The sequence below is a fragment of the Squalius cephalus genome (assembly GCF_949319135.1).
Source record: "Squalius cephalus genome assembly, chromosome: 4".
NCBI classification, from domain to species: domain Eukaryota; kingdom Metazoa; phylum Chordata; class Actinopteri; order Cypriniformes; family Leuciscidae; genus Squalius; species Squalius cephalus.
Window position 1 is genome coordinate 27,061,687 of NC_137125.1, and position 26,209 is coordinate 27,087,895.

A 26,209-nucleotide genomic window follows, 5' to 3' on the forward strand; every position below is an offset into this window, starting at 1 on the left:
GTGACGTCAGATCTAATGAGGGCGCGAAGCGCCCTTTACGTCACGTCCTGCCGAAACGGGCGTGGCTTGGGCCTATAAATACAGCTCGAATCTGGTTTTTCACCGCCGAAGCGAACCAGAGCGTGTTGCATGCACGGCAAGATACGCAGTACTCGTTCCCTCTTCTTGAGAGAACCGAGGTTACGTTAGTAACCGAGTACATTCTCTTACGAGAGGTTCTCTCGTACTGCGTAATAGCTTACGCTAGGGGAACGTAGTGTAAAACGCTGTGCGTGCTGAGATCCCACACTAAAGTCCCAAGGGCAGGTGCCCGGGGCTCATACAGTGCATAATCATCAGAGACTCACAGAGAGTCCGGGAAGAGGGGCTAGAATAGCATCATTCCCATAGAAAATAGTGCTCTATTAAGAGCAGATTATATCAAGTGTTCCACACAGTCAGGGCGAACTCAGCCTGGACTGATAAGTATTAGGGGACTTACACACTGCCCACAGAAGTATATAGTCGGTCAGCGAGCGACGCTCTAGCAGTTTCAGCATTCTGAGCCGATAGCAACGGGCAGACAATACAGATTTATTAGACCGAGAGCAGCTTGGCCTGCAAAGCGGGAACCTCTAGGTTGTAGAACCTTATAAATGTAGACGGGGAGGCCCAGCCCTGCCGCCATACAGATATCTTGTAATGCAATCCCACTAGACCAGGCCCACAACGAGGCCATGCCTCTTGTGGAGTGCGCTTTGACACCTAACGGGCACTGCAGGCCCTTAGATGTATAAGCCAGCGCTATAGCATCAACTATCCACCTGGATAGACTCTTAATGCCCTGACCGGGCAAAGGAAGCCCGCGTCCCCTTCCTCTTCAGAGACCGGCAGGGCCGACAGGGAAATCACCTGTGCCCTAAACGGTGTGTTGAGGGATTTAGGAACGTACCCGTGCCTTGGTTTGACTATGACTTTCGAGTCATTAGGCCCAAACTCCATACACATCGCGCTCACTGAGAGCGCTTGCAGGTTCCCTATGTGCTGAAGCGAGAGCCAGAAGAAACACCGTCTTGAAAGACAAGTGTTTGAGATCTATTGACTGAATTGGCTCGAATGGGGCACCTTTCATGGCTTCCAAAACCGTAGAAAGGTCCCAAATGAGAACTGAGGGAGGTCTGGGAGGGTTCAGCCTCATAGCTCCTCTAAGGAAGCGAATGACCAGATTGTTCATTCCGAATGACTGGCCAAGCGTTGGTTTGGCGAACGCTGCTATGGCTGCCACGTAAACTTTGAGCGTGGATGGGGTTCTGCCCTTATCCAGTAGCTCTTGCAGGAAGGAAAGAACCTCTGTCACCCCACAGTCTGAGGGTGATATGTCATGATCTGTGCGCCAGCTAGAGAACACAGACCATTGTGATCGTGTTTAACACTCCCACTGGGAGGTTAGCGGGTACCCGTTGATGGCCCACGCATGTAGGGACCAAAGCTCTGGGCGAGGATGCCAGATCAAGCCCTTGGCCCGAGAGAGGAGGTCCCTCCTCACTGGTATCGGCCATGGGGCAGTGCTCGTCAGCTGCATCAGAACTGGTAACCAGGCTTGGTTCGTCCAGAACGGAGCCACAAGTAGCACTGAGTATCCGTTTTCCCTGATTCGCTCTAATACCTGAGGTAGGAGCGTGACGGGGGGAAAAGCATAGAGCGGACCGCGGGGCCATACGTGGGCCAGCGCCTCCCTGCTCTTGGAGAAAAACTCCGGACAGTGAGCATTTTCCTGAGACGCAAACAGGTCTACCTTCGCTCTGCCGAATGTTTTCCACAGCAGTTGGACTGTCTGTGGGTGTAAAGACCATTCCCCTGCCGGAATATTGTTCCTGGACAGTCTGTCTGGTCCTATATTCAGGTGACCCGGCACGTGCGCTGCTCTCAGCGAGCGCAGATTGTGCTGAGCCCAGACCAGGAGGTGACCCGTCAGCCTGTAAAGGGTTCGGGACCTGATACCTCCTTGGCGGTTTATATAGGCCACCACTGACATGTTGTCCGAACGGACCAGGACGTGGTGTCCTTTTATTTGGGGACAAAAACGCCTCAGCGCGTTGTCGACTGCCATCATTTCCAGGCAGTTTATGTGTAGAAGCCTTTCCCGTTCTGACCACTGGCCGAAGAACGGTCTGCCCTCGAGCAGCGCTCCCCATCCCGAGGTGGAGGCATCCGTAGACACTACCTTCACACTCGAGGAAGTCCCCAGGTTTACACCTGACCAGTACCAGTCGGTCGCTGTCCAAGGTTTCAGAGCTGAGACGCATTTCTGATCTACCTTGAGGCGCGGTACTCGCGTTTTTAGCCAGAACTGCAGCGGGCGCATGCGAAGCAGACCCAGCTGAAGCACCGGAGATGCTGAAGCCATAAGACCCAGCATCTTCTGAAACTTTTTGAGCGGGACTAAATTGCCGTAGCGAAACGTTTTCGTCATGCGCTGAATACTCAGTCTGCGCTGTGGCGACAGCTGTGCTTTCATGGACAGCGAGTCCAGTTCTGTGCCCAGAAAGGATATTTTCTGACTGGGAGACAGCGAACTCTTCGCCCAATTGACTTTGAGACCGAGATGATCGAGTAATATGGTCTTGTGTTCTATGAGCTCTCAGTGTGATCGAGCTAGAACCAGCCAATCGCCAAACGGCAGGAGTGTGTATTGATATGCCTGGCCCTCGAAGGCGAATCTCAAAATCGCCTGTGACGTGGCGCTATTTGTATTTGAAAATACGTGTCCTTCAGATCTATTGACATAAACCAGTCCCCTTGGCGAATTTGCGAGAGGATTTTCCTGGTTGTGAGCATTCTGAACCGTCGTTTCAGAAGTGCTTTGTTCAGCTGTCTTAGATCTAAAATGGGTCTGAGACCCCCGTCTTTTTTCGGTACCAGAAAATATCTGCTGTATATGCCCCCTTCACTCTGAGCTTGTGATAAGGGTTCTATTCTCAATAGCTTCGCTATTTCGGCTCAAAGTAGGTGTGCTACTTCCTTTTTCACTGTAGTTTCGGTTAACGGCGCGTAACGTCATGGGCGTCGAGCGAACTGTAGCGAATAGCCTCTTTTTATAATGTTCAGCACCCACTCTGATACCCCGGGAAGCTTTGCCCATGCGTTCGCATGAATAGCTAGGGGTAGAATGATATCTGGGCTCTGGCCGCGACATAGTGGCGAACGGGGAGCACCGGTATGCTGTAACATAAACGCTGTGCTTGCAGCGTGTGAGGCGGGGGGCGCGCCGATCACAGCGGGCAAACTGCCCGCGCTCAGCTCTCCTATAGCGGTTCGCTGAGAGAGAGCGAGCGGGGCGAACCCCATAGGGCTTGTCATGTCTGTGAGTGAATATGGGCACGGGACAGCGGGCACATTCATAACACTGAAAACACCGTCTGTTTGGGCAGACTGTATGTGTGTTGGTTTTTACAGAAACCGTGGGACATGCAGTGTGTAGTGTTTGTGGGCACTGGGTCGTGGGCACATTCACTACATCTGGTGCACAATCGACATGAGTCGATTTTATTTATGCGAGCCGCGTGTGGCGGTCTGTGCTTGTGTGTAGGAATGAGCACTGGGTTGTGGGCATTTTTACTACACTCATAACACCATCGGCTGTGGCCGGAATACCAGAAAATACACTCTTATGGGATTTATCTGGGTCGCCGTAAAAACAGCGTTTGTGTGCAGGCAAGCGGGCTGTGTTACCGACTTGTTTACTGCAGAATACACTGGAACAGTCGCATTTACTGGAACTGAACGAGCGAGAAGTTTTGGTGGAAGTCCGGCCGCAGCGGGACTTGAACACCGTCGTTTCCCTAGACTGGCTAGAAAGACTTTGTGTTGCCAAAAGAAACAGTGTTTGGGTGCAGGCGAGCAGGTTGTACAACGCGCTCGTTGGCTGCAAAATACACATCTGCAGTCGCCTTTTTAAGGGAACTGACAGAATGAAAGCATTGACGGCATAATTTTATCTGCCGGTAGACCCGGGATTCCAACACGGGTCTCTCGTGCGAAAGTCTAAGATTCCACCACTGAGCCACAGGGGGGAACAAGTCAGGTAAACGTATAATTTAAGGTAACAGAGATTGTTTTGGCTTTATAGCGGTTCTTTCATAAAGTTATTTTCCAGCTAAAGTTAGTTTTGATTGATTCGATTCCGTCGCAACGATCATTTGTTATTAAATTAGGGGCCGCTAAGACGACACCATTCTCTCTACACAGACTTTAAACGCGAACCTGTGAGAAACGCTGATGGCGTTCACATGCGCATTAAGAATTGGTTCTATAGTTATGTGTGTTTAAATATATGTGCGCAGGTTTGGAATTCCCTACAAACCAAGCCTAAACAAAGTACTGGTGTTTCCTTATAATTTTTGATACAGAATTTTATTTTATTTGATCAATTCGGGGTAGATACGCGAATTGAGTTTCCCGACGACGCTTTATCTGTAGAGTGGTAAAGGGATCCTCCATAGGGAGAGACTAGTTGGCACTTCAGCACTGCGTTGTTATCGGGTCCAGGCGCAGGTCCTTCATCAGATCTGGATACGGCCTGGATCCGGCAGGCTGCGGGAAAACCTCGGGATAAACGAAAGACACTAAAATTAGCGTAGATGCCATTCTTCTTATGATGTAACGAGTACATCAGGATTTATGGGAAGTGTTCCCGGTTCCAGCTGACCTAATCTATGCAGCCTAACACTGAATTATAGAAGTCTATAATGTATTATGTGAATGCTAGGTCAAAGAGATGTGTCTTTAGTCTAGCTTTGAACTGACAGAGTGTGTCTGCTTCCCGGACAATGTTAGGAAGACTGTTCCAAAGTTTTGGTGCTAAATAGGAAAAGGATCTACCGCCAGCAGTCGATTTTGATATTCTAGGTATTATCAACTTGCCGGAATTTTGAGATCGCAATAGACGTGAAGGACTATAATGCGTTAAGAGCTGCAAATACACATCTGCAGTTGCCTTTGAGGGAACTGACAGAGCGAAAGCATTAACGGCATAATTTTATCTGCCGGCAGACCCGGGATTCGAACACGAATGTGTCTCGTGCGAAAGCCTAAGATTCCGCCACTGATCCACAGGGGGGGAACACATAAGCATTCAGCACGAGCATATAAGAGAGCGTCAACATGTTTGCTTCGGCGTTTGTTTGCAGGCGTGCGTGTATCATAACAGGCTCGTTTGCTGCAATATTGATATTTCCAGTCGCCTGTTTAAGAGGGGACTGAGAAATGTGTGAGAAATGGAGCTTAGTCCGGCTTCGGCGGGACTAAAAACACACTTTTCTCCTTTCGCCGGTGAGTGACGCGTGAATGGGGCGCAACTAGGGCGGGGTAGCTTTTCTTGTAACGTAAAGAAAAAACTAACCCCGTGACGGTCCGCTTCCGGCCTCCCTTTTGAACGGCTCGAACAGAGGGAGAGCAGATATCATCCCCCACAGACGCGGCTTCTTGGTCAATATCCACGACGGAAGCAGCGGCAGATGGCGGCCGCTGTCCATCAGGAAGAGACTCAGCGAAGCAGGTGAAACAGGCGGGCGCACCGGCGAGCTTTGCGAGCTGGTGGAGGTTCCAGGACCCGTTGAGCACGGCGCTTTCTACGGCGCGGTACCGCGGCAGGCGGAGGTGCAGTTTTGGAGAAGGATGCCAGGCGAGTCCTCAGAGTCACCGTAGGCATTAGCTCACTGAGGGCAGCCGCGGCTTCTTCCTCTCGGGATCCAGCGATGCGTGAGCTTCGCTTGAAGAGATGAAAAATTAGATTTATCAGCCTCCGAGCCTTATTTATAGTCCCAAGCCACGCCCGTTTCGGCACGAGGGGCCTCTCTCGATAGGCTGCTGCAGTTGCCAGCAGAGCAGCCAATGGGCGCGCGAGCCGTCTCGCCTATGTCTGCATGCTGCCGCAACACGTTTTACAATATTACAAAATTAAGGATAATTTTTGGCTTCAATATCTCGTGGAAAAGAGTTTTTCCCCTAGCGTAAGCTATTACGCAGTACGAGAGAACCTCTCGTAAGAGAACTTTAATATATCCTTTTATTGAAACGGGTGCTTTGCTGTGCAAAGAGACATTTCAAAACATTTCACCCGATGGTACTTTCACTTTTGCCGCAGAGACCCTTTATGTCCTATAAATGTGTCATATTTTTCCTATAAGCCATCATCACATACGGCAGGAGTATGTCACAGTTCTACTAGTCTACTGGCACAAACAGAGCCAGCATGGAATGTAGAGTCCGATTAAACCGCTCCACCATTCCATTCGATTGTGGATAAGCCGTTGTTCTGGTTTTCTTCATCTCCAGCAACCTACACAACTCTGTAAATGGTGTACATTCAAAGTTGCGACCTTGATCAGAGTGAATACTGCGTTGGACCCCAAATCTGCACACCCACTCCTGCACAAGAACCTTGGCTATAGACGCTGCCTCCTGGTTTGGAAGAGTGAAAGCTTCGGTCCACTTCGAGAAATAATCCCCGATCACCAGAATATACTTATTTTTCTCCCCAGTTAAGGGCAGAGGGTCCAAGATATCTACTGCTACACGTTCAAAATGCCAAGACACAACAGAAGGCTGTAAAGGGGCACAAACATTTAGCTCAGATTTACGAGAGGCACATTCAGTACATTACCTACACCACTTCTTTACATCCTCAAACCCCCGGGCCAAAAAAACCTGTCTTTCACTTTTGCCTGCAATTTTTGTACGCCTAGGTGGCCACCTGCTGCAGAATTATGCAACATTTTCAACACATCTGGGACCATAACCTTCAGAAGCACCACCTGAATTTTTAGCCACCAGTATTAAGGGGCCGCTTACGCACTAACCAACCTCGCTCAAACTCCAATTGGTCCCACACGGGCAAACATCCCCTCACTTCCGCCCTTGTCTGTGCCTCCACACGCTCCTCCCCCCTGCAACCACAGCTGCGCTACAATCTGTAAGACAGCATCCCTCTTCTGTGCCCCCACCAACTCATCTCATTCCCTCAGAAGGAGCCGCACGCACAGCGCAAACAGAAGCACTGACATCCATCTAATGAATCCTCCCGTTTGGCACCAAATGATGTCAATCGTGAAAGTGCATCCGCATTAACATGCTTTTTCCCATGCGGTGCACAATTTTCTATTGAAAACTGGCCAACTGTTCAACCCATCTAGCCAGATGTCCTTCCAGCCCCTGAAAGTTATGAAGCCACCTTAAAGAGCTATGGTCTTGTACACAACATAAATTCTTTCCCGAGCAAATAATGTTTAAAGTATTTAGTAAATACAACCAAACCAAGCAGTTCCTTTTTCGTGGTGGAATACTTGCGCTCCTGTTTTGTTAAAGCTTGACTCGCATACGCCACAACCTGCTCCAAGCCATCCTCCTGTGACAAAACTGCACCACTCGCATCAGTGTCTAGAATGAACGGCTTGTGCGAGTCAGGATATGCAAGGACTGGAGTTGTCACAAGAACTGTTTTGAGCTGTACAAATGGCCGATGGCACTCATCATCCCACTTAAACTTTCGACCTTTCTCTGTGAGACGGTGTAATGGTTGCGCAATTTTGGGAACCCCTTAATAAACTGCCGGTAATAAGATGACAAAATTTCGCTCCTCAGACTGATTCCTTGTAACGGGCCATTGCCTTACTGCATCTATTTTAGCTGGATCTGCTTGCATGCCATCCGCCGATATAACGTGCCCCAAATAATGAACCTGAGTGGTAAAACAATGCACATTTGGACGGCTTAACCTTCAGATTAGCATGGCGTAATTTACAGAGGACCTCATCGAGCCGCTGTAGATGTTCCCCAAATGTTCCCCCAAAAACAACATCATCTAAATAAACAAGGCAAGTGGTTCACTGCAAATTCGCTAAAGCCAAATCTATAAGGCGCTGGAATGTGCTTGGTGCGTTGCATAATCCGAAACTTAAAACATTAAATTCAAATAGCCCCTGCCGTGTTATAAAAGCGGTCTTATGTTTATCCTTGGGCGACCTGCCAGTATCCATTGGCCAGGTCAAGAGTGGAAAACCACCGGGCATGAGCAAGGCTATCCAACACATCATCAATACGCGGTAAGGGGATACGCATCTTTTTCCATTACATCATTCAGTCGCCTGTAATCCACACAAAATCGAAGGGTCCCGTCTTTCTTACTAACGGGAACCATAGGCGCTCACCACAGACTGCATGATGGCTGTATAATTCCGTTTACCTGCATATCCTTGATATGCTCAGTCACATCAGCTTGTAAATGAAGGGGAACACGACGTGGAGGTAATTTAATAGGCTGGGCATCCCCCGTCTTGATCTGATGCGCTATTACTTGTGTCCTCCCCAAATCTGTATCATTTATACTAAAAACCGACATATTCTTGCACAATAACTCGCGCACTGTGCACATTTCAGCCTCCCCAAAGTCCTTTTCATTTAGATTTAGCCCATCTATAAGTGTGTTAACAGGGAACGTTGTACCCATAGAGAAGCCATCTCACTCCTCCACCACAATGTCACAAAATATAGTACCCACTTTCATCCCACGCTTTAAAATATGGGTGTCATCAGTAACATTAATTACATTGTTGCGAACGAGCCGGCTCTAAGAGCCGATTGTCTGTAGAGAATGAGGAGAGCGACTCTCGACGGGGAGAGCCAAATCTTCAGCCGCAAGCAGGGGCGGGACTTTATTTTGATGGGCACACCATGTGGCCAATCACAGACTAGAATCATACCATTATGTGAAAGAAGGAAGGGGGACAAACACTCCGTAGATAGCGAGTGTAGTGGTACAGGCCCAAATACACAGAGCGACAAAGAGAGCCGGGGTTAGCCGGATTTAAGTGACTTAAACTGCAATTCATTGTCTGGCCGCTAGATACTGGATGCAAAAGGGAGTCAATCCCATTTATCCTCCATGTTAAAATGCCTAATTTTACAGCAGAAACAGCTCGGTGCAAAAAGTGATTTTGGTCTACATCACTAATTTTGCCCTTCATGACAACTGTGAGGGGGGTGAATTTTTTTTATAAATTATCCGTTTAAATTATATTAAGCCTTAAAGTTCTGCATAATTGAGGGCGTGGCCACTTGAGCCGTTTGTCTGTTGTCTGTTAGCAGTCACGTCACCTCAGCTAATTCCAGCTGCTGAACTTGGCATCTCTGCCGTGTTTGTGCTTTTTTCTGGATATTTCATAAAATGTAATACACGCATTATAGATTGTGTCGTTGGATTCCGTCATTGTCGAGTATCGAGAGAACAACCAGCACTGTTTTTCAGTTGTTTTCCTCTGTGAACATGCAGTAATGGTTGTCTAACAATTTCGTTGCTTTTTGAAGTTTTTAGATTTAAAAATGTCTAAAAATGTAGAGGCTACAGTCGTTCTGCGGTACCGTTGCTCTCACGGAACAGATAGACTTGATATGATTATTTAACTTTTAGTGTTAAAAAAACAAAAACAAAAACTTGTGTGCATAGTGAAATCCTGCAGGTGTCAGTGCTTTCTCCGTTCATGCAATAAATACACATCCTTGAATGAGCACGGATTTCTAGTGCATTTACTTGAACTTCTTAGGTAATATCTATGGTTTGACCCATTTGAGAGGCAGCCAAAATCAGAATTTAAAATGGACTGAATAAAGCTCTTGTAATGGCTGAGACAAATCAGACACAATTATTTGTTATATTTAACAAATAATCTTTAAAACTCACTCTGGGATCTACGGACCCATCCCTCAACTAGGACAAGAAGGGCCTCAGTTACCATGACTACTCACTGATAAGAAGTTTTATTGCTCTAAAAAAAAGAAAAGACCCACAGCCCTTAAAACAGACTTTCCTGCATTCAATTATAGACAAACTGATCTATAAATGAACATGCACCCCAGGACACTGAGTGAATGATTTACTGTCTTGTGTAGTGTATCTTTTTATACTATTATGTTTTTGATAGTATGTATTATGATAGTACTGTTAGGGGATAACAGCTTAAAGACCCAGGACCAGATACGATGAAAGAAGACCTGGGCCCGTATCCCTAAAGATTCTGAGAATCCTCTCAGAGAGCTCCTAACTTAACCTAAAAATTCCTTGCCAGGAGTTTTAGCTTAGAAGTGATTCCAGAACATTTTCAGTGAACTCTGAGCAAGGAATGGATGGAAAATCCTATCTTAGTGAGGAGGTGTGGTTGACCCCGTTGCTAGGTATGAGTCATCATTTCAAAAGCCGTGATTGGTTGATCCTACAAGTTTGATGAAAATGAACTTTTGGTGATAATGAGCAAAGGATGTACCCTCAAATCAATAAACATAATTATACACTCTAATCTTATGCAGACTGTAATTGTAAATAATATTTCACATTCAAGAAAATATCTGGAAAATGAATAGTAAGCTGTAGGGGTTATAGCCTAACATTAGAATCTAAAATATGTGAAAACTTAAAGTCCCTGTAAAGGCAATTCTAAAAAAAAATTCTAAACACATTATAAATGTTAGAAATGTATTGCTAAATCATATTACAAAGACTGTGAACTGTGAAGTACTGAATTGTGGAGTTAGACCGTTAAACAGTTTTTCACCGTTGCTGTGTTCCGGATTTTTTGGGCGGGGCTAAAAGGGGGGCTCGATGACGCACTGGAGCCCCTGAGCTCCTGGACACGCCCCTATTTGATGACGCACTGGAGCCCCTGAGCTCCTGGACACGCCCCAACTTGATGACGCACTGGAGCCCATTCACATCAGTTTGCAACTCAATCGCGAGTTACTGTCAGTAGCCTACTATTAGTTACTACATCGTACAGTTTGCTAGCTAGCTATGCCTTCGTCGCGGAAATGCGTATTACCTGGATGCGATCACGTACAAAACAGATCGGTGTCCTTATTTAAATTTCCGAAAAACTATCATATCAACAAGAGGTGGATTAATTTTGTGAAGAGCCACCTTGATGGAGAGCTGAGGATCACCGCCAAAACCCGCCTCTGTAGTGATCATTTTACATGGGATAGTTTTATAAACTTTCGTCGGAGACAACTGGGATTCATTCACTGATAATCCGCTGTTACTGGTGAATGTGGCCGAACCGACTATCTCCCGCCTCGGCCTTCATCCTCCCGTCGCGCCGACGACTGGTGCCATCGTCGGCAGTGCGTGCCCACCAATGAGTGTAAGTTGCCTTGTGTGCTTATGTTATAATTATAGTAGGTAGTCCAGGCTCGAACATGTATGGCTTTGTAAAACAAATTAAGCTGCTACGAGCATCCATTCCGGCTGTAGCGGTGACAGTTGAGTGTGGCGACGGCAGCGAGCTTTCCCGCGAGTGGGCGTGGTTTCAGCGCAGCCAGCGGACACGCCCCCAGCGTTTGAGAGCAGAGATTACTGCTCATTTTTTCAAGATTTTGATCGCTTATTTTATGTACTTGCCGGCTTTTTTTATCATTCAAATTTGGCTGGGTGGCTAATAACACATTTTTCTGTGGTGTGACAAACTCAGAACACATACTTAATTTTGACTTTACAGGGACTTTAAGCTCATTACACCCTGTTCAAATAATGATTCGTGTCTTATTTGCTCATATTAATATCCTAGCTGGCATATTTTGTACTTTCACTCCCATATGGACCCCATTGAAAACAAGATGGCCTATCTCAAGGGGCTGTCCTTAATGAAGTAGAAATTGCAACGTTACAACTCAGTGTGGTCTTAACGAGGGTAACACGGCTCAGCTTTTATCAATGTCTGTGATTGCTGGCTGGTCTATTTATGAAGGCTTGTTAACAAATATCCTACAAACACAGAAAATGGAGAAAAAAAGGAATGTCATCCAGTGTTTGCAGGACATCTCTCCTGCCTCCTCTGTTGGCCATTTTGTGCAGCTGCTTAGGGGAACTCCTAAGCCACTAAAAGTCCTCTTCCCTGCTCTTAGCAGATCTCGCCTTAGGAGCCCTTTTAAGCGCTAGGAATCTTGAGGAATAGCTTTTATATTAACTGGGATTTTCGTGTCACTTTTAGGGGAAATTCTAAGAAAACGTCATGACTCTGAGAATTTTCTTAGAATTTGGCCGCTAGGAGCCACTTTTTGCACAAAAATTCTTTAGGGATACGGGCCCTGGGGCCTCATTTATAAAACTTTGCGTAGGATTTGCGTCAGAAGTGGCGTACGGATGAAACATAGGACGTGCGTACGCACAGAAATATTCGGATTTATAAAACTGTTTGTAAAGCAGTTTTACCTTAATAAATCACAATCAATTCTAAATGTAGCGCAGCTTTTGCGGCTTCATGTCACGCCCATAGTTGCCCATAAATAGTCCATGAAACGCCCACAAGTTAATATTCATCGATTGCGAAATCATGGCAAACACAGAGAGGAAAACCAAGAAACGTAACTTCATGTGAAGTAGAAATTATCGTTGGCGAGGTGGAAAAGAGGAGTAAAATGTTGTTTGGAGGGCACAGTGTGGGCTGGAAAAAAGGGTGCAGACGCTGTTAAAGCTGCAGCCTCACAACCTCGGACCGTGGCCGAAATAAAAAAGAAATGGTCGGACATCAAAGTCGATGCAAAAAAGCGTCTAGCGCTCCATCGCCAGGGTGTGTCTGCCACGGGTGGGGGAAAGGGGACACCGGAGCTGACCCCTCTTGATGAGAGACTGGCGGCAATTATTGGGCAATCCCTATTAAGTGGAGTGGTGACTGAGGCGGAGGGGGACACTGATGCGCCAGATGCACCGGATGACACAGGTAAGTGAAATAAGTAAAATTAATGCAGTCAAGTCACATGTATGTAGGCTACACGATTACAGTTTATTCATATAGAACAATCTTTATTTCAGTCGCTGGGTGTTCCAGTGGGCCAGTGGTTCCGATGCTGCAGCTGAGCAGCCGTCTGGGCCCAGCGTCTCCACGGCACGCGGCTCTCAACTCTCCAGCAGCGGCCGTGTCCTCAGCGATGCAGTCCTCAAAGTGCAGAGGGAAGTCATTAACTCAATCAGAGAGGTGGCCAAGGAGTTGGGCGAAATCAAGACTGTCCTATCTGAAATAAACTGCACAATGAGGGAATTCTTGAATAAATAATATAATGGTTCCACACCTTTTGTTGTTCTTCACAAGCGACGCATCACTTCCAAACGCTGGTGCACAGCAGCAGCATTTGGCTCAAATGCCTGGGGATGGGGGTCAGGGTCGGGGCCAACACAGCCATCGGCGTCAGGGGGTAGAGGCACGTTTTGAAGCTGTGCCACACTGTGTAGCACAGCACATGCCAGCATGATTTGGCACACCTTTTCAGGAGTGTACAATAACCTCCCTCCAGTGCAGTCGAGGCAGCGCCATCTGCCCTTAAACAGGCCGATGGTGCGCTCCACTATAGCGCGAGCTCGGCTGTGGCACATGTTGTAGTGCCTGAGGGGATATCCACTGTCCCCTGCAAGGATAGTGAAAGGGTTAAGACATTGAAGTACAGTAAAATGTGAAATGTCTATTAACCCTCTAGAGTCCTTCGGTCATTTCTGACCGGAATTTTTTAAATAAACAATTTTTAAAAATCGTAGCTTCATCGGAATTCGAAACTTGGTGACTTTATTGGTACTTGGTATATGAACACTCCAAAAAATTGGTGACAGGATTTGAAAAGTCTAAGTGGTCGTAAAAATAATAATCACACTCAGGGCCTTCGGGTCACATTGACCGCCCATAGGAAATGAATGCGAAATTGGCAAAAATATGAAAATACAGAGTTTCTTTGTGCGTACAATCTACAAATCAGCCACGATAATGGGTAAATAGGTATCTTTCTAAAGCTTAGAATCTCTGCTTTTTAATGCATCTAATCACTTTGATCAACTCCTAAAGGGTGTTGAGTAATCCCTCTAAAACCGAGTGTACCCCCCGCAGGCGCCACCTAGCTGCGGAAAAAATAATCATAATATTTTTCAAAAATAATTACCTTGATCAACTTAAAAATAGGTGTCATTTGAAAGCTTTGAGTCTGAAATTTACAATGAATGTAGCCAATTTGATAAACTCCTATGTAGTGCTGAGTTATTTGCTGATAAATGATCCATCAAGATATTCTTCCTCATGGAGTTCTAACACAAAAAAATCAAGGTAGCTTAGACTTGGCCTTTTTACTCGTATCCTCATGAAACATACATCGATCATGACAAATGACACATCGTTATTTACAGCAGAAGCTCACGATTAAAAAGAGCCCAAACTCAATATATTCCATCAATCAGATCTAAAGATATTCCTCATGGCGTTCTAACACAAAAAATACCACAAAGGCACCTAACCAAGTATATACTCATGAAGCACTCGCGTTTGGTTTTCGCTTATAACTTCACGAGGCATGCACAGATCGTAGAAAACGGCACATCATTATTTTCAGCAGACTCTCACGATTAAAGAGTCCAAACTCAGCATAATCCATCACTCAGATCTAAAGATATTCCTGAAAAAAATAGGCAAATATGTGCAAAAATCACTAGAATTCACAAGCCTTTCTACAGAGAGCTGTAAATCCATCTAGTGGTTAAAATATGATATTGCACGATAATTATGCTCACTACATCCACCAGATGGCACCAATCTGACTTCAAAAATTGTTTTCTATAGGCCTAGTCTCTACTTTAACCTGAAATACAGCATTAATTAAAAAAAAAAAAAAATTCTATTATATTCAATGGGTAAAAATGGATCATAATTATTGCATAAATATTCATTATTATCATAAAATTCTTTCAAAACACCAAAGAAAAAAAGAAAAAATATTATTGAACAAAAATACATTTGATTGATTTTACTGAAAAAAAATAAAATAAATAAATTTCAGGGCTCCGGTCACTTTTGACCGCGAAGGTCCTGAGTGTGACTGGAAAACGAAGAACCTCAGAGGGTTAATCAAACGTACCTAGAAGCCAGCCATCACGCACAGCACCAGCCTCGAGTCTGCACCCAACACTGCTGTGTCTTAAAATGAATGAGTCATGGGTTGACCCAGGCCACCGAGCTAATACTTTAGTGAGCAACATGTCTGCATCACAAATAATTTGGACATTGATCGAATGGAAATGCTTTCGATTAATGAAAGCATTTTCATTAACATTCGGTGCCCTTATGGCAACATGAGTGCAGTCAATAGCACCGATTACATTTGGGAAACCGTACATAGCTGCAAATTGAGCTTTCTTGTTTGTCTGTTCACCCGCCGTGTATGGAAACTTTATGCAATCATGGGACAAAGCTATTATGCCTTATAACACGTCTGGCATTACCCGGCTAAGGGTCGGCTGAGATATACCTGACCTGTCAGCCAATTCCCTCTGAAAAGTGCCAGTCGCAAGGAATCCTAGTGTTGTCAGGACTTGAAGTGGGACTGGCACGGCGTGGTTCCTCCGAGTGCTCCTCTGTAACGCTGGGCCCAAAAGACCGCAGAGGTCCACTCGTCCTCGTTTGCCAGCAAGTCTTCTTGCTGTCTGAAGATGCGTTCACACCGAATCCTTCCATTTGCCACATCTTCTAAGAGCGCAAGATCAGCCATTGTGCGCCATTACACATTGTGATGGCATCATGGCATTTTATTACAATCCATTTGATTGCATCTGACAAGCTTCAGATGTGTTATGAGGATGAATTGCATAACATGCAAATATTTTTTGCAGAACATATTTCACTTTTCTTTTTGTAAACGTGTTAATTTGCATTTCTGTTGTAAACTTCATTTGATTTTGTTTGTTTTACACTGCAGATAGATCAAATGGGTGTTCGTGTAGGCTCTTAATTGTAAGACTTGCTTTGTGAAGTCTTCATGTTATTTATGAGAGGCAGTATTTCCATTTCTTTTACACAACGGTCTACAGTTTCACACACTTTCACGTGTTTCTTCCATCTGCTGACGGTTTCGCCATTTCTCATTTCACCCGTTTTTGTGCGTACGCCTGGGTCAGAGTTTGCGTGAAGGGCCGCACATTTTCCCGTCAAGTTTGCTTTTTATAAATACCAATTATTGCGTAGAGAGCGGAGTACGCCTTCTTTTGTGCGTACGCAACGTTTATAAATGAGGCCCCAGGAGTCGTGAGGTTCAATCAAATAAGTAAAAATTTACTGAAGAATAGTTTGCAGTTTCATCGCTAGAGTCAGGCTTCAAAGTCTCTCGATGAGGTCGCAGGCCAGAAACTCTACCATACACAATTTTGGCAAACAATTTTCTACTTACCGAATAAGAGACAAATATGGATCAATTGTCTTTAAAGATAATTTATTCCATTGCATGGAGTGCCTGCAGAGTGTGACCACAAGTGGTTTTCTTCATTCTTTATAGTTGTTCCTCCCCAAGGTTGTTTTCCTGAGGCTACATGAAGATATCTCTCAGCCATAACTAATATATTGTTTATCAGATGCTACCCTTGAGTGGAGCCCCTCTGTCTCAGTCAACACTCGTAGTCACACATTACTTTTTGTCAAGTCACGTATACAAGGTCATACACCTACAGTACGTATATTCATAAGGGTATGTATCGACACTACATTAATCTGATTATCATCATATTTCTAAGATTCTATGAATATACAAAAATGCAAACATAAAGAACATATAAATTTCTTCCACACAGCTTAAAGACCCAGGACCAGATATGATGAAAGAAGACCAGGAGTCATGAGGTTCAATCAAATAAGTTAAAATTTACTGAAGAATAGTTTACAGTTTCATCGGTAGAGTCAGGCGTCAAAGTCTCTCGAGGAGGTCGCAGGCCAGAAACTCTACCATACACAAAATCTCACACCAGTTATACCATTTCCAAGAGCACAAATGACATCAGTACATACATGTTAGCTACTCCTGATTGGCTAAGAGAATATAAAGTCTAAACAATTCTACACATATAGATAGATAGGAGGGTGAGTCGACATTAATCAAGCTAGGTGTTGTCCAATTCCAAGATTAGTCCGGAGGTGACCTCGGAGGTCGTAGAAAAGCGTCTCGGGTCTGTTGTCGCATACCACAGTGTTCCCTAACTCCTGCACAGAACATTCAACGCACACACAAAAGAACTACGGAATCGCAGTTCCTCCAGGGTTGAAGAGGGCCTGAGCTCACTCTTATCAGGACAGACTACCAAAACATACTGATAAAACATTCCCTCCTCAGAAAACAGTACATTCATTAAAGAAATACACATAAAAGAAGTACAATTCTGTGAATCAGATCACGTAAGCCATGTAGTGTTTGACCCCTGTAACCTTAACTTGGTCAGCTAGAAACAGATTTTCTTTCCTTTTATAGGAATAATGTAAGCATTTAAAAGAATATATAGATATATATTGAAGAGACAAGGGATTCTGATCCCAACCCTTCAGTACCAACAGTCAATGTAACCTCAGTTATACCATGTTTGGTCTCTATAAATTAGTACTTTGAAGATCGAAATGATTGTGTATATGACAATGTCGATAGTCGATAGTATATGACGATATATGTCGAAAGTTGCGCAACATATTAGTATTACAAGAGTCTTTAATAGTTTCTTCATCAGCGACCAATCCAGCTGCACAAGCAAATGAGCACACTTGAGACAGAGTCATACATTTGGAAATTCCACCTTTCTTATTGGTCAAGCCAACCCTGAGAGGTGGGACCTTTCAGGCTTTATATGGCCTCTACACAAGCCCTACCCTCTCTTGGCCACCTTGGTACCTTCGCGTAGCCGCACCAGGGTAGCAGGCTTTGACTCACAACCAGTCATGTGCTCATTCAGAGGGACTCTCTCAACCACAGAGTCAATGACAACATCAGGAATTTGGCACAATTTCTTCATTGAATGCAGAAGTCGTCAATCGCAAATCCAACCATCAACTCTTCCTCCCTTCTCCTGTTTTTTCATTCAATGCAGAAGAAATCGATTGCGACTCATGGAACCATAAAAATCCTTCTTCAGGAACTTCACAATGCTTTCACTGCAAAGGCCATGCAAGTATAAATTTAATGAGGTGATTTGAAAATAATAAGCTGATGGTTCTTTTCATAATTAAATGTATCTTTTTCATATTTCCATTTCCTGCTTCCGGTTTCATTCAGTCACTCACCATTTTACTCATGTATGTATGATTGTGTGTATGTGTGTTTAAATTAGTTATGTTTGTGATTTAGTTAATAAAACTTAATAATACGTACACAATACATATTTGGTTCTGATTCTCTGCTTGCAATAAAGTTAAATTTACGATTTTTACATTTTGACTACCTATTCTGAGTAGTACTGTATAGTAAGAAAGATATTTCTCTCACCCTGCAAATGAAAATTTCTTAGAATTAATAAACAATTAACATTGAGTGTTCATGGGACATACAGGTCAATTGATTGTACTATTAAAGGGTTAGTTCACCCAAAAATGAAAATTCTGTCAGTAATTACTCACCCTCATGTTGTTCCAACCATGTAAGTCTTTCGTTCATCTTCGGAACACAAATTAAGATATTTTTGATGAAATCTGACGGCTGCATCACTCCTCCATAGGCTTTCAGAGGGACCGAAACTCGCCGGCCCAGAAAAGTTATTAAAAACATCGTTAAAATAGTACAAGTGACTACAGTGGCTCTACATTACGTTTATCATGCGACGACAATACTTTTTGTGCGGAAAAACAACAAAAATAACGACTTTATCCAACTATTAGTGTTCTTCAATGTGGGCCTCTGACGAGAGTTCACGGGAGCGCCACGACGCATGCGCGAGAACTGAGATTACGGCGTTCTTCTTCTTCTTCGTTCTACAGCGTGCGTCTTCCTCTGCTTATAAACAGACCGTTTTGCGCTTCCGGCAATGTCGGGACGTCATCTTGTACATAGATATCATATTATTATATGATATCTATGATCTTGTACAGTAAATGGCGGTAATACTCCTAAGGAGTGAGCAGCCAGTAACAATAGAAGAAGAATGCCGTAATCTCAGTTCTCGCGCATGCGTCGTGGCGCTCTTGTGAACTCTCGTCAGAGGCCCACATTGAAGAACACTAATAGTTGGATAAAGTAGTTATTTTTGTTGTTTTTCCGCACAAAAAGTATTGTCGTCGCATGATAAACGTAATGTAGAGCCACTGTAGTCACTTGGACTATTTTAACGATGTTTTTAATAACTTTTCTGGGCCGACGAGTTTCGGTCCCTCTGAAAGCCTATGGAGGAGTGATGCAGCCGTCAGATTTCATCAAAATTTGTGTTCCGAAGATGAACGAAAGACTTACATGGTTGGAACAACATGAGGGTGTGTAATTACTGACAGAATTTTCATTTTTGGGTGAACTAACCCTTTAATTTTACTACACTAAGTTAATTCTATTGACTGATCCAAATATTCATAATTAATTATAACAAGTTATGATTGATTATTAAAATGTATTTATATATATTGTATTTATTTGCTACACTCTCTACGAATTTGATGTGCAATGCCACGCTTACTGACATATGCGCATGAATCACTGTCACATGGTCAGAACAATACTGTAAGTTACTGCATAATACATTTTTAACTAGCAGAATAATACAGCATCACGACACACACAGTCTCGCTGTTAGCTATGTATTTGAACTATTATAGTATTTCGAAGGGCAAAAACATGAACTTTAACTATTGGCTTTACATCAAGTCAGCTGTCATTTTAGCGCGAGACACTTAGCACAGTGCATATTCCATTAGCTCCTTAGTCTGAGCTAGGGCTGTAGTAGTCCGGACTCGAGACCGTTTTTCTATGGTCTCGGACTTGTCTCGGACTCGCTGGTATTTGGACTCGGACTTGTTTCGGTCTCGGCCACTGGTCTTGCCAAATATGGCTTTTGGTCTCGACCGAGTCTAGAATAAATGCATATTTGGCGTGCTGTCCGAGGAGAGGGCCTCGGGCTCGGTATTCGGCCCGAACCCAAAGTACTCCCCCCGTATTCCAGGCTGTGGAAGAACAAGCCGAGAGTGAGTGTAGGGATGCTGAAAACTGTCAAGGAATGTTATGTGAGTTGACAGAGTGAATAAATATATGCTTCCGCTCATGCTGATAGGGTAGACATGGTAAATGTTTTAAGACAAGTTGATTGGATTGATTATTTGAACGTGCTCCTCCCGAACTTTGTTTATAAAACATAATGTGTAGATTCCGCCATCGCATCTGTTATAGAAGATATTGACCGCGATCAAGGCATTTGTCGATCGGAAACATGAATGAAAAACATACGTCACTTACTCCGTTGCTCTGATTGGTTGTAGGTCTATCCAATTGAGTGCAGAGGCATTTTCTTTCCTGGTTCGGTTGAAACACACCCCATAATCACAGCCCAATGGAGCAGTATCAGACTCACATTCTGACTAGAATCTGATTATGACAACGTCAGGCTAGTGTTAGCCTACTCTTTTGGCGTAAATTGATGCTTAAGGCCGTCTGCCGGAAGCTAGTTATTTTAGTCGATAAAGTTTTAAATATGGATATTTTTCTTACACGAACGCATCGCTTAACTTCAGAAGACCTTTATAAACCCCTGGAGACATGTTGAGCACTTTAATCATAAATAGATGCTCTATGATGGACTTCCAAAGACAGACACCCATTCACTGCCATTATAAAGCTTGGAAGAGCCAGGACATTTTTAAAATATAACTCTGATTATATTCGTCTGAAAGAAGAATGTCATATACACCTAGGATGACTTCAGGGTGAGTAAATCTTGGGCTAATTTTCATTTTTTTGGGTGAACTATCCTTTTAACCTTATAACTAAGGGTTTTCTCAACTTAAGGGTTTTCATGCAACCGGGCCCTGGAAATGACGGAGTCTGGGTAGTTAATTTTGAGGGGGGGGGGGGGGGGGAGGCGTTCCAGTTCAAATTAATTGGTTTGATTTTTAAAGAAATGAAAAGCATTTTTATATTTTATTCACTCAATAGCCTACGAATACGAATTAAGCAATACAAATTAATCTTGAAAAAAAACATAGCACAATAAAAAAAAATTGTATAAAAAATTGCAGCAGAGTTTTCTATGGTTGGTTGCTCAGTTGACTTTCATGATTGGCCAAAAAAGCTGCAGTTGCATTATCAGAACAAACCACTTCAGGCAAATAAACTGTGATGAACCAAGATTTTAGCAGAACATCTGAACAGAAACCAATACTTTAATATATGTGACAACAGAAAATGTGATAAAACATGAGACTTGCGTTTGCGTTAATGAGACACACAGAGCTGCATGGTTAATCATTAAAAGATCGCTATGTTGAGTCAAACACCCCATCAATCTAATTCCTAAATTACAGGAAAAATTCCAGTAATGAAACAAGTGAAGTCTTTATGAGCGAGTCATTAAATCATTCATTCAAGCAGATTTTTTTTAAAAAAAGGAGAATTTGAATCAATCAAATATTTTTTTCGACTGCAGCAACTAACATTTTGTCAGAACCTGTAGTAAACTACATGTTATTTAGTTTAGTTTTGTTTGTGATCTCTGTGAAAAAAAATATGAATTTCAATTATCAGAATTGTGCTGCTCATTGAGTAAACACAGTATCATATCATAATCTCATGTGATGAAAGGTGGGGGAGATAAACTCATTAATAATGTATAAATTCTTCTAAAAAATAGAATCAGTTAAAATTATTTCTTAGAATTCTTATATTAGAATACAACTATGTTTTTTTTTTTGTTACTCCAATGTTTATATGCTAACAGCATTAAAACAAAAAGTTTGCACATTAGATTCCCTTTCTCTCAAAACTAGATACACATTTAAATGTGTTTAATAATTGTTGATTTTCAAAGCACTAAACTGAGAGGTCACCATCTAAAACATTGTACAGTTTTTTTTAACCTGAAGACAAATGTTTTTATAAGGTTTGTGTGTGAACTTATAAATTCTGGATGCACCACATATGCAGATTCTTACACAGTGTATCTTTAATTTAGCCAAAATGACACAGGTAATTATCTCCAAGCAGAGATTCTGTTGAATGAAGAGCTTGTGCCACACACAAAATTCAAAAATGTTGTTCATTGACCTTTTCTTGATACTCAAGAAAAATTAGTTTGGAGGAAACATGACATATTGTATAATGTATAAAACATTTTAAAGCATTTAAAAAAAAAAAAAAAAAAACAGTTTAGATTCTAACTTAATATGTCCACATTTTAATATAAGAAAAAACACTTTTATATGTGGCTCAGTACGCTCAGTACTGAAGTGTGATGTATGAACTGTTTTATGAACTCGGGTTTTAATCACATCTGTCACTATTTACATTTTGATTATATTTAGAAGTGTGTTATGTTTTTGTTTTGTTTTCCTAAAAATAACAGGTTTGCTGTTTAGACATAATATCACACTCTTTCAATAGTAGTTAATATTTCACAAAGAATTAGCCTAAACTATTTTACTATAATCTATGCACTTGTGATTTTAGCGTGTGAGCAGGGCCTTTATTTTGGCATCATGACATCATAAGTGTGCGACCCGCTCGTGCATCTGTTGTGGTTCAGCTGAAGAAAGGTTTGTGTTTTAAAACATTTAGTATTTAAATCGATTAAAAAATGAAATGAAAAATGAAAATGCTTTATCTAACATGAATGGACGTTATTTCTGTCAGTAAAGTGCATCACACATGAGTAATAGAAAAGGTGCGTCTCATTTCTCTCCCAATGTCATGAATCAGTTTATTGTAAACACGAATTCGGTCACTGGCGAGTGGTGATGGAGAAACGGGGCTTGTAGAAACTACAAGTCAGTTGAATCAAATGTTACGCATAATAATTCAGTGATTCGAATCACCGCATACTGTCAAAACAGTGTAAATGCAACGTGAACACAAACGTGTGATTACAACTTTACCAAACCAAATGCAATGTTTTTAGGAAAGTGTAGCCTAAGTATATATATTATGGCAAGCCGTTCAGGAAATAATTATATTTGTAATATGAAGTCTGAATATATAGAATGAAAGTCTGAATATAGAATGAAAGATATAGAATGAAAGTCTGAATATAGATAGAATGAAAGTCTGAATATAGAATGAAAGTCTGAATATAGAATGAAAGTCTGAATATATAAAATGAAAGTCTGAATATATATATAGAACGAATGTCTGAATATATAGAATGAAAGTCTGACTATATATAGAATGAAAGTCTGAATATATAGAATGAAAGTCTGAATACATAGAATGAATGTCTGAATATATAAAATGAAAGTCTGAATACATAGAATGAATGTCTGAATATATAAAATGAAAGTCTGAATATATATAGAATGAATGTCTGAATATATAGAATGAAAGTCTGAATAGCCTATAGAATGAAAGTCTGAATATAGATAGAATGAAAGTCTGAATACATAGAATGAATGTCTGAATATATAAAATGAAAGTCTGAATATATATAGAATAAATGTCTGAATATATAGAATGAAAGTCTGAATAGCCTATATATAGAATGAAAGTCTGAATATAGATAGAATGAAAGTCTGAATATAGATAGAATGAAAGTCTGAATATATAGAATGAAAGTCTGAATATCTAGAATGAATATCTGAATATATTAAATGAAAGTCTGAATATATATAGAATGAATGTCTGAATATATAGAATGAAAGTCTGACTATATATAGAATGAATGTCTGAATATATAGAATGAAAGTCTGAATAGCCTATATATAGAATGAAAGTCTGAATAGCCTATATATAGAATGAAAGTCTGAATAGCCTATATATAGATTGAAAGTCTGAATATATAGAATGAAAGTCTGAATATATTAGGGATGCAACGGTACACGGTAAAATCCTGGACCGTTCGGTCAGCCCTGCACGGGACAATCTACCCTCGTGTCCCGCGGGACTTCGGTTTTGCCATTGAGTTCGCGCTGATCCTTTTAGTTTTTGCTTTAGGCGCCGTTCACATATCGCGCCTGAAAACGCTAGACGCGCCGCGTTCTCCTTTTCCCAAAGCGCTAGGGCGGTTGCGCTCCGGAGGCGTCTGTCGTTGCTAAAGCAACCATCAGCTGCGCTCTGGTTGGTTCTTGTCACGTGACCTACGGTGCGCTTGCGGCATTCTGAAAAGTTGAGAATTTTCTCCACTGCTGGGGACATCGTTAGTGCCAACCGGTCTCGCCTTGCACCAGACAGTGTTGATAGACTCATCTTTTTGCACAAGAATCTCTCAATAGTGGATGAGTAAATAACATTGCACTTTGTATCCTGAATGCAGTATTTTTTTATTATATTATTTTGCTCTGCTTTTTTTTATTCAAAGCACAAGCTAATTTATGTTTGTTAAAGGTAAAAGTGCACTTTTTCTTTCACATTGATCACTTCATATACCAGTTATCAAGGTTTGGAATTGGGATCCACTTGAATATTTTGAAGTGTGTTTGTTTACATTTTGTATTTCATATAAGTGATAGTTGAAGAGGTTGTATTACTTAGTGTTGTTCAGTACAGACTAGAGTGTTAATTTATTCCATACATTGATGTTCTTCCTACTGTGACATTCTGTTTATGCTCATAAGAAAAATAAAACATATTTTTGGGATGAAATAGCAGTCTCTCTCTGCACAAAACATGTACCGAAACCGAACCGAGACTGTGGCCCAAAAACCGAGGTACGGACCGTACCGTGGGCTATCTGTACCGTTGCACCCCTAGAATATATAGAATGAAAGTCTGAATATATAGAATGAAAGTCTGAATATATAGAATGAAAGTCTATATAGAATGAAAGTCTGAATATATATAGAATGAATGTCTGAATATAGATAGAATGAAAGTCTGAATATATATAGAATGAAAGTCTGAATACAGATAGAATGAAAGTCTGAATATAGATAGAATGAAAGTCTGAATATAGATAGAATGAAAGTCTGAATATAGATAGAATGAAAGTCTGAATATAGATAGAATGAAAGTCTGAATATAGATAGAATGAATGTCTGAATATATAGAATGAAAGTCTGAATATATATAGAATGAAAGTCTAAATGTATGTGAAAGTGTGAATATGTGAAAAGAAAGTGTACATTTGACAATTCTCACTGAATAATGTGTAGCTTGTTTTAGCCTTTTGAATTGTGATTCATTTAAAAATGTCATTCCCTGAAATTTTCCAATACTTTGGTGAGCTACAAGACTTTTTTGTAACAGTTGGTCATACTCATAAACAAATAAACAACATAAACAATTTGGAGTCTACATCACGTCATCTCGAGGATCATATTTCCATTCTTGCAATATTCTTAGCGCTTATGGGCAGTCATGTTCAACAAAATGTTGCTGAAAGAACATTATGCATCATTCTCGAAGGAATTTATGAATCTTATGAATTCACCGCATTCGCTCTTCCGCGATGAAATAGCGGATTAATTTCTTCATCAGTAGAATGATGTTGAGTACGGTTGCCAGTATTTTGGCCCGTACACGCATTTGCCAGGGTGTTAATTAGATGATCGTTATTTAAAATTGCTACTACTAAATTTCGTGCGGACTCGCTCATTGTTCAAAATGTGTATAAAAAATAGTAGATGAATAACACAAGATGGCGCTGATAACATCAGATTTTCATTCCATATATTCAGACATTCGTTTTATATATTCAGACTTTCATTCTATATATATTCAGATTTTCATTCTATATATATTCAGACTTTCATTCTATATATATTCAGACTTTCATTCCATATATATTCAGACTTTCATTCTATATATATATATATTCAGACATTCATTCTATATATATATATATTCAGACTTTCATTCTATATATTCAGACTTTCATTCTATATATTCAGACTTCATATTATAAATAGAATTATTTCCTGAACGGCTTGCCAATATATATATATATATATATATATATATATATATATATATATATATATATATATATAATGTAGGCTACATATCCATTACTAAACACAAGGTGTCGGTTTAATTTGTTCATTTGTATTACTAATTTTGAGTGTTTTTTTTTAAAGGCCATTAACTCTCACTCTGACTGACTCTCTTACCAGTGCACTAAACTACATTTACAGTTATTTACATTTATGCATTTGGCAGACACTTTTATCCAAAGCGACTTACATTGCATTTCAAGGTACACATTTATATTCTTATCAGTTCTTGCTTTCCCTGGGAATTTGAACCCATGACCTTGGCATTGCAAACGTTGCAACACTCTACTGCTTGA

General features: G+C 41.7%; 2 protein-coding genes across 3 annotated transcripts in view; one reads left to right on the top strand and one right to left on the bottom strand.

The window, feature by feature from the left end:
• The window catches only part of LOC307157471 (uncharacterized protein), a 191,593-nt gene extending 172,664 nt beyond the window's left edge, over positions 1–18,929 (bottom strand). The window contains exon 1 of the mRNA XM_079869384.1: positions 18,420–18,929. Coding sequence (XP_079725510.1) covers positions 18,420–18,425 — 6 coding nt within the window. The 5' untranslated portion in view covers positions 18,426–18,929. The remainder of the gene's footprint in view (positions 1–18,419) is intronic.
• A 278-nt stretch (positions 18,930–19,207) lies between these two features.
• The window catches only part of LOC307157751 (uncharacterized protein), a 53,128-nt gene continuing 46,126 nt past the window's right edge, over positions 19,208–26,209 (top strand). The window contains exon 1 of one of the 2 annotated variants that reach the window (XM_079869673.1): positions 19,208–19,265. The gene's annotated coding sequence lies outside the window, so the exon portion shown is untranslated. Of the gene's footprint in view, positions 19,266–22,463; positions 22,527–26,209 lie in introns of those variants that run through there. The other variant, XM_079869672.1, reaches the window with a different exon arrangement.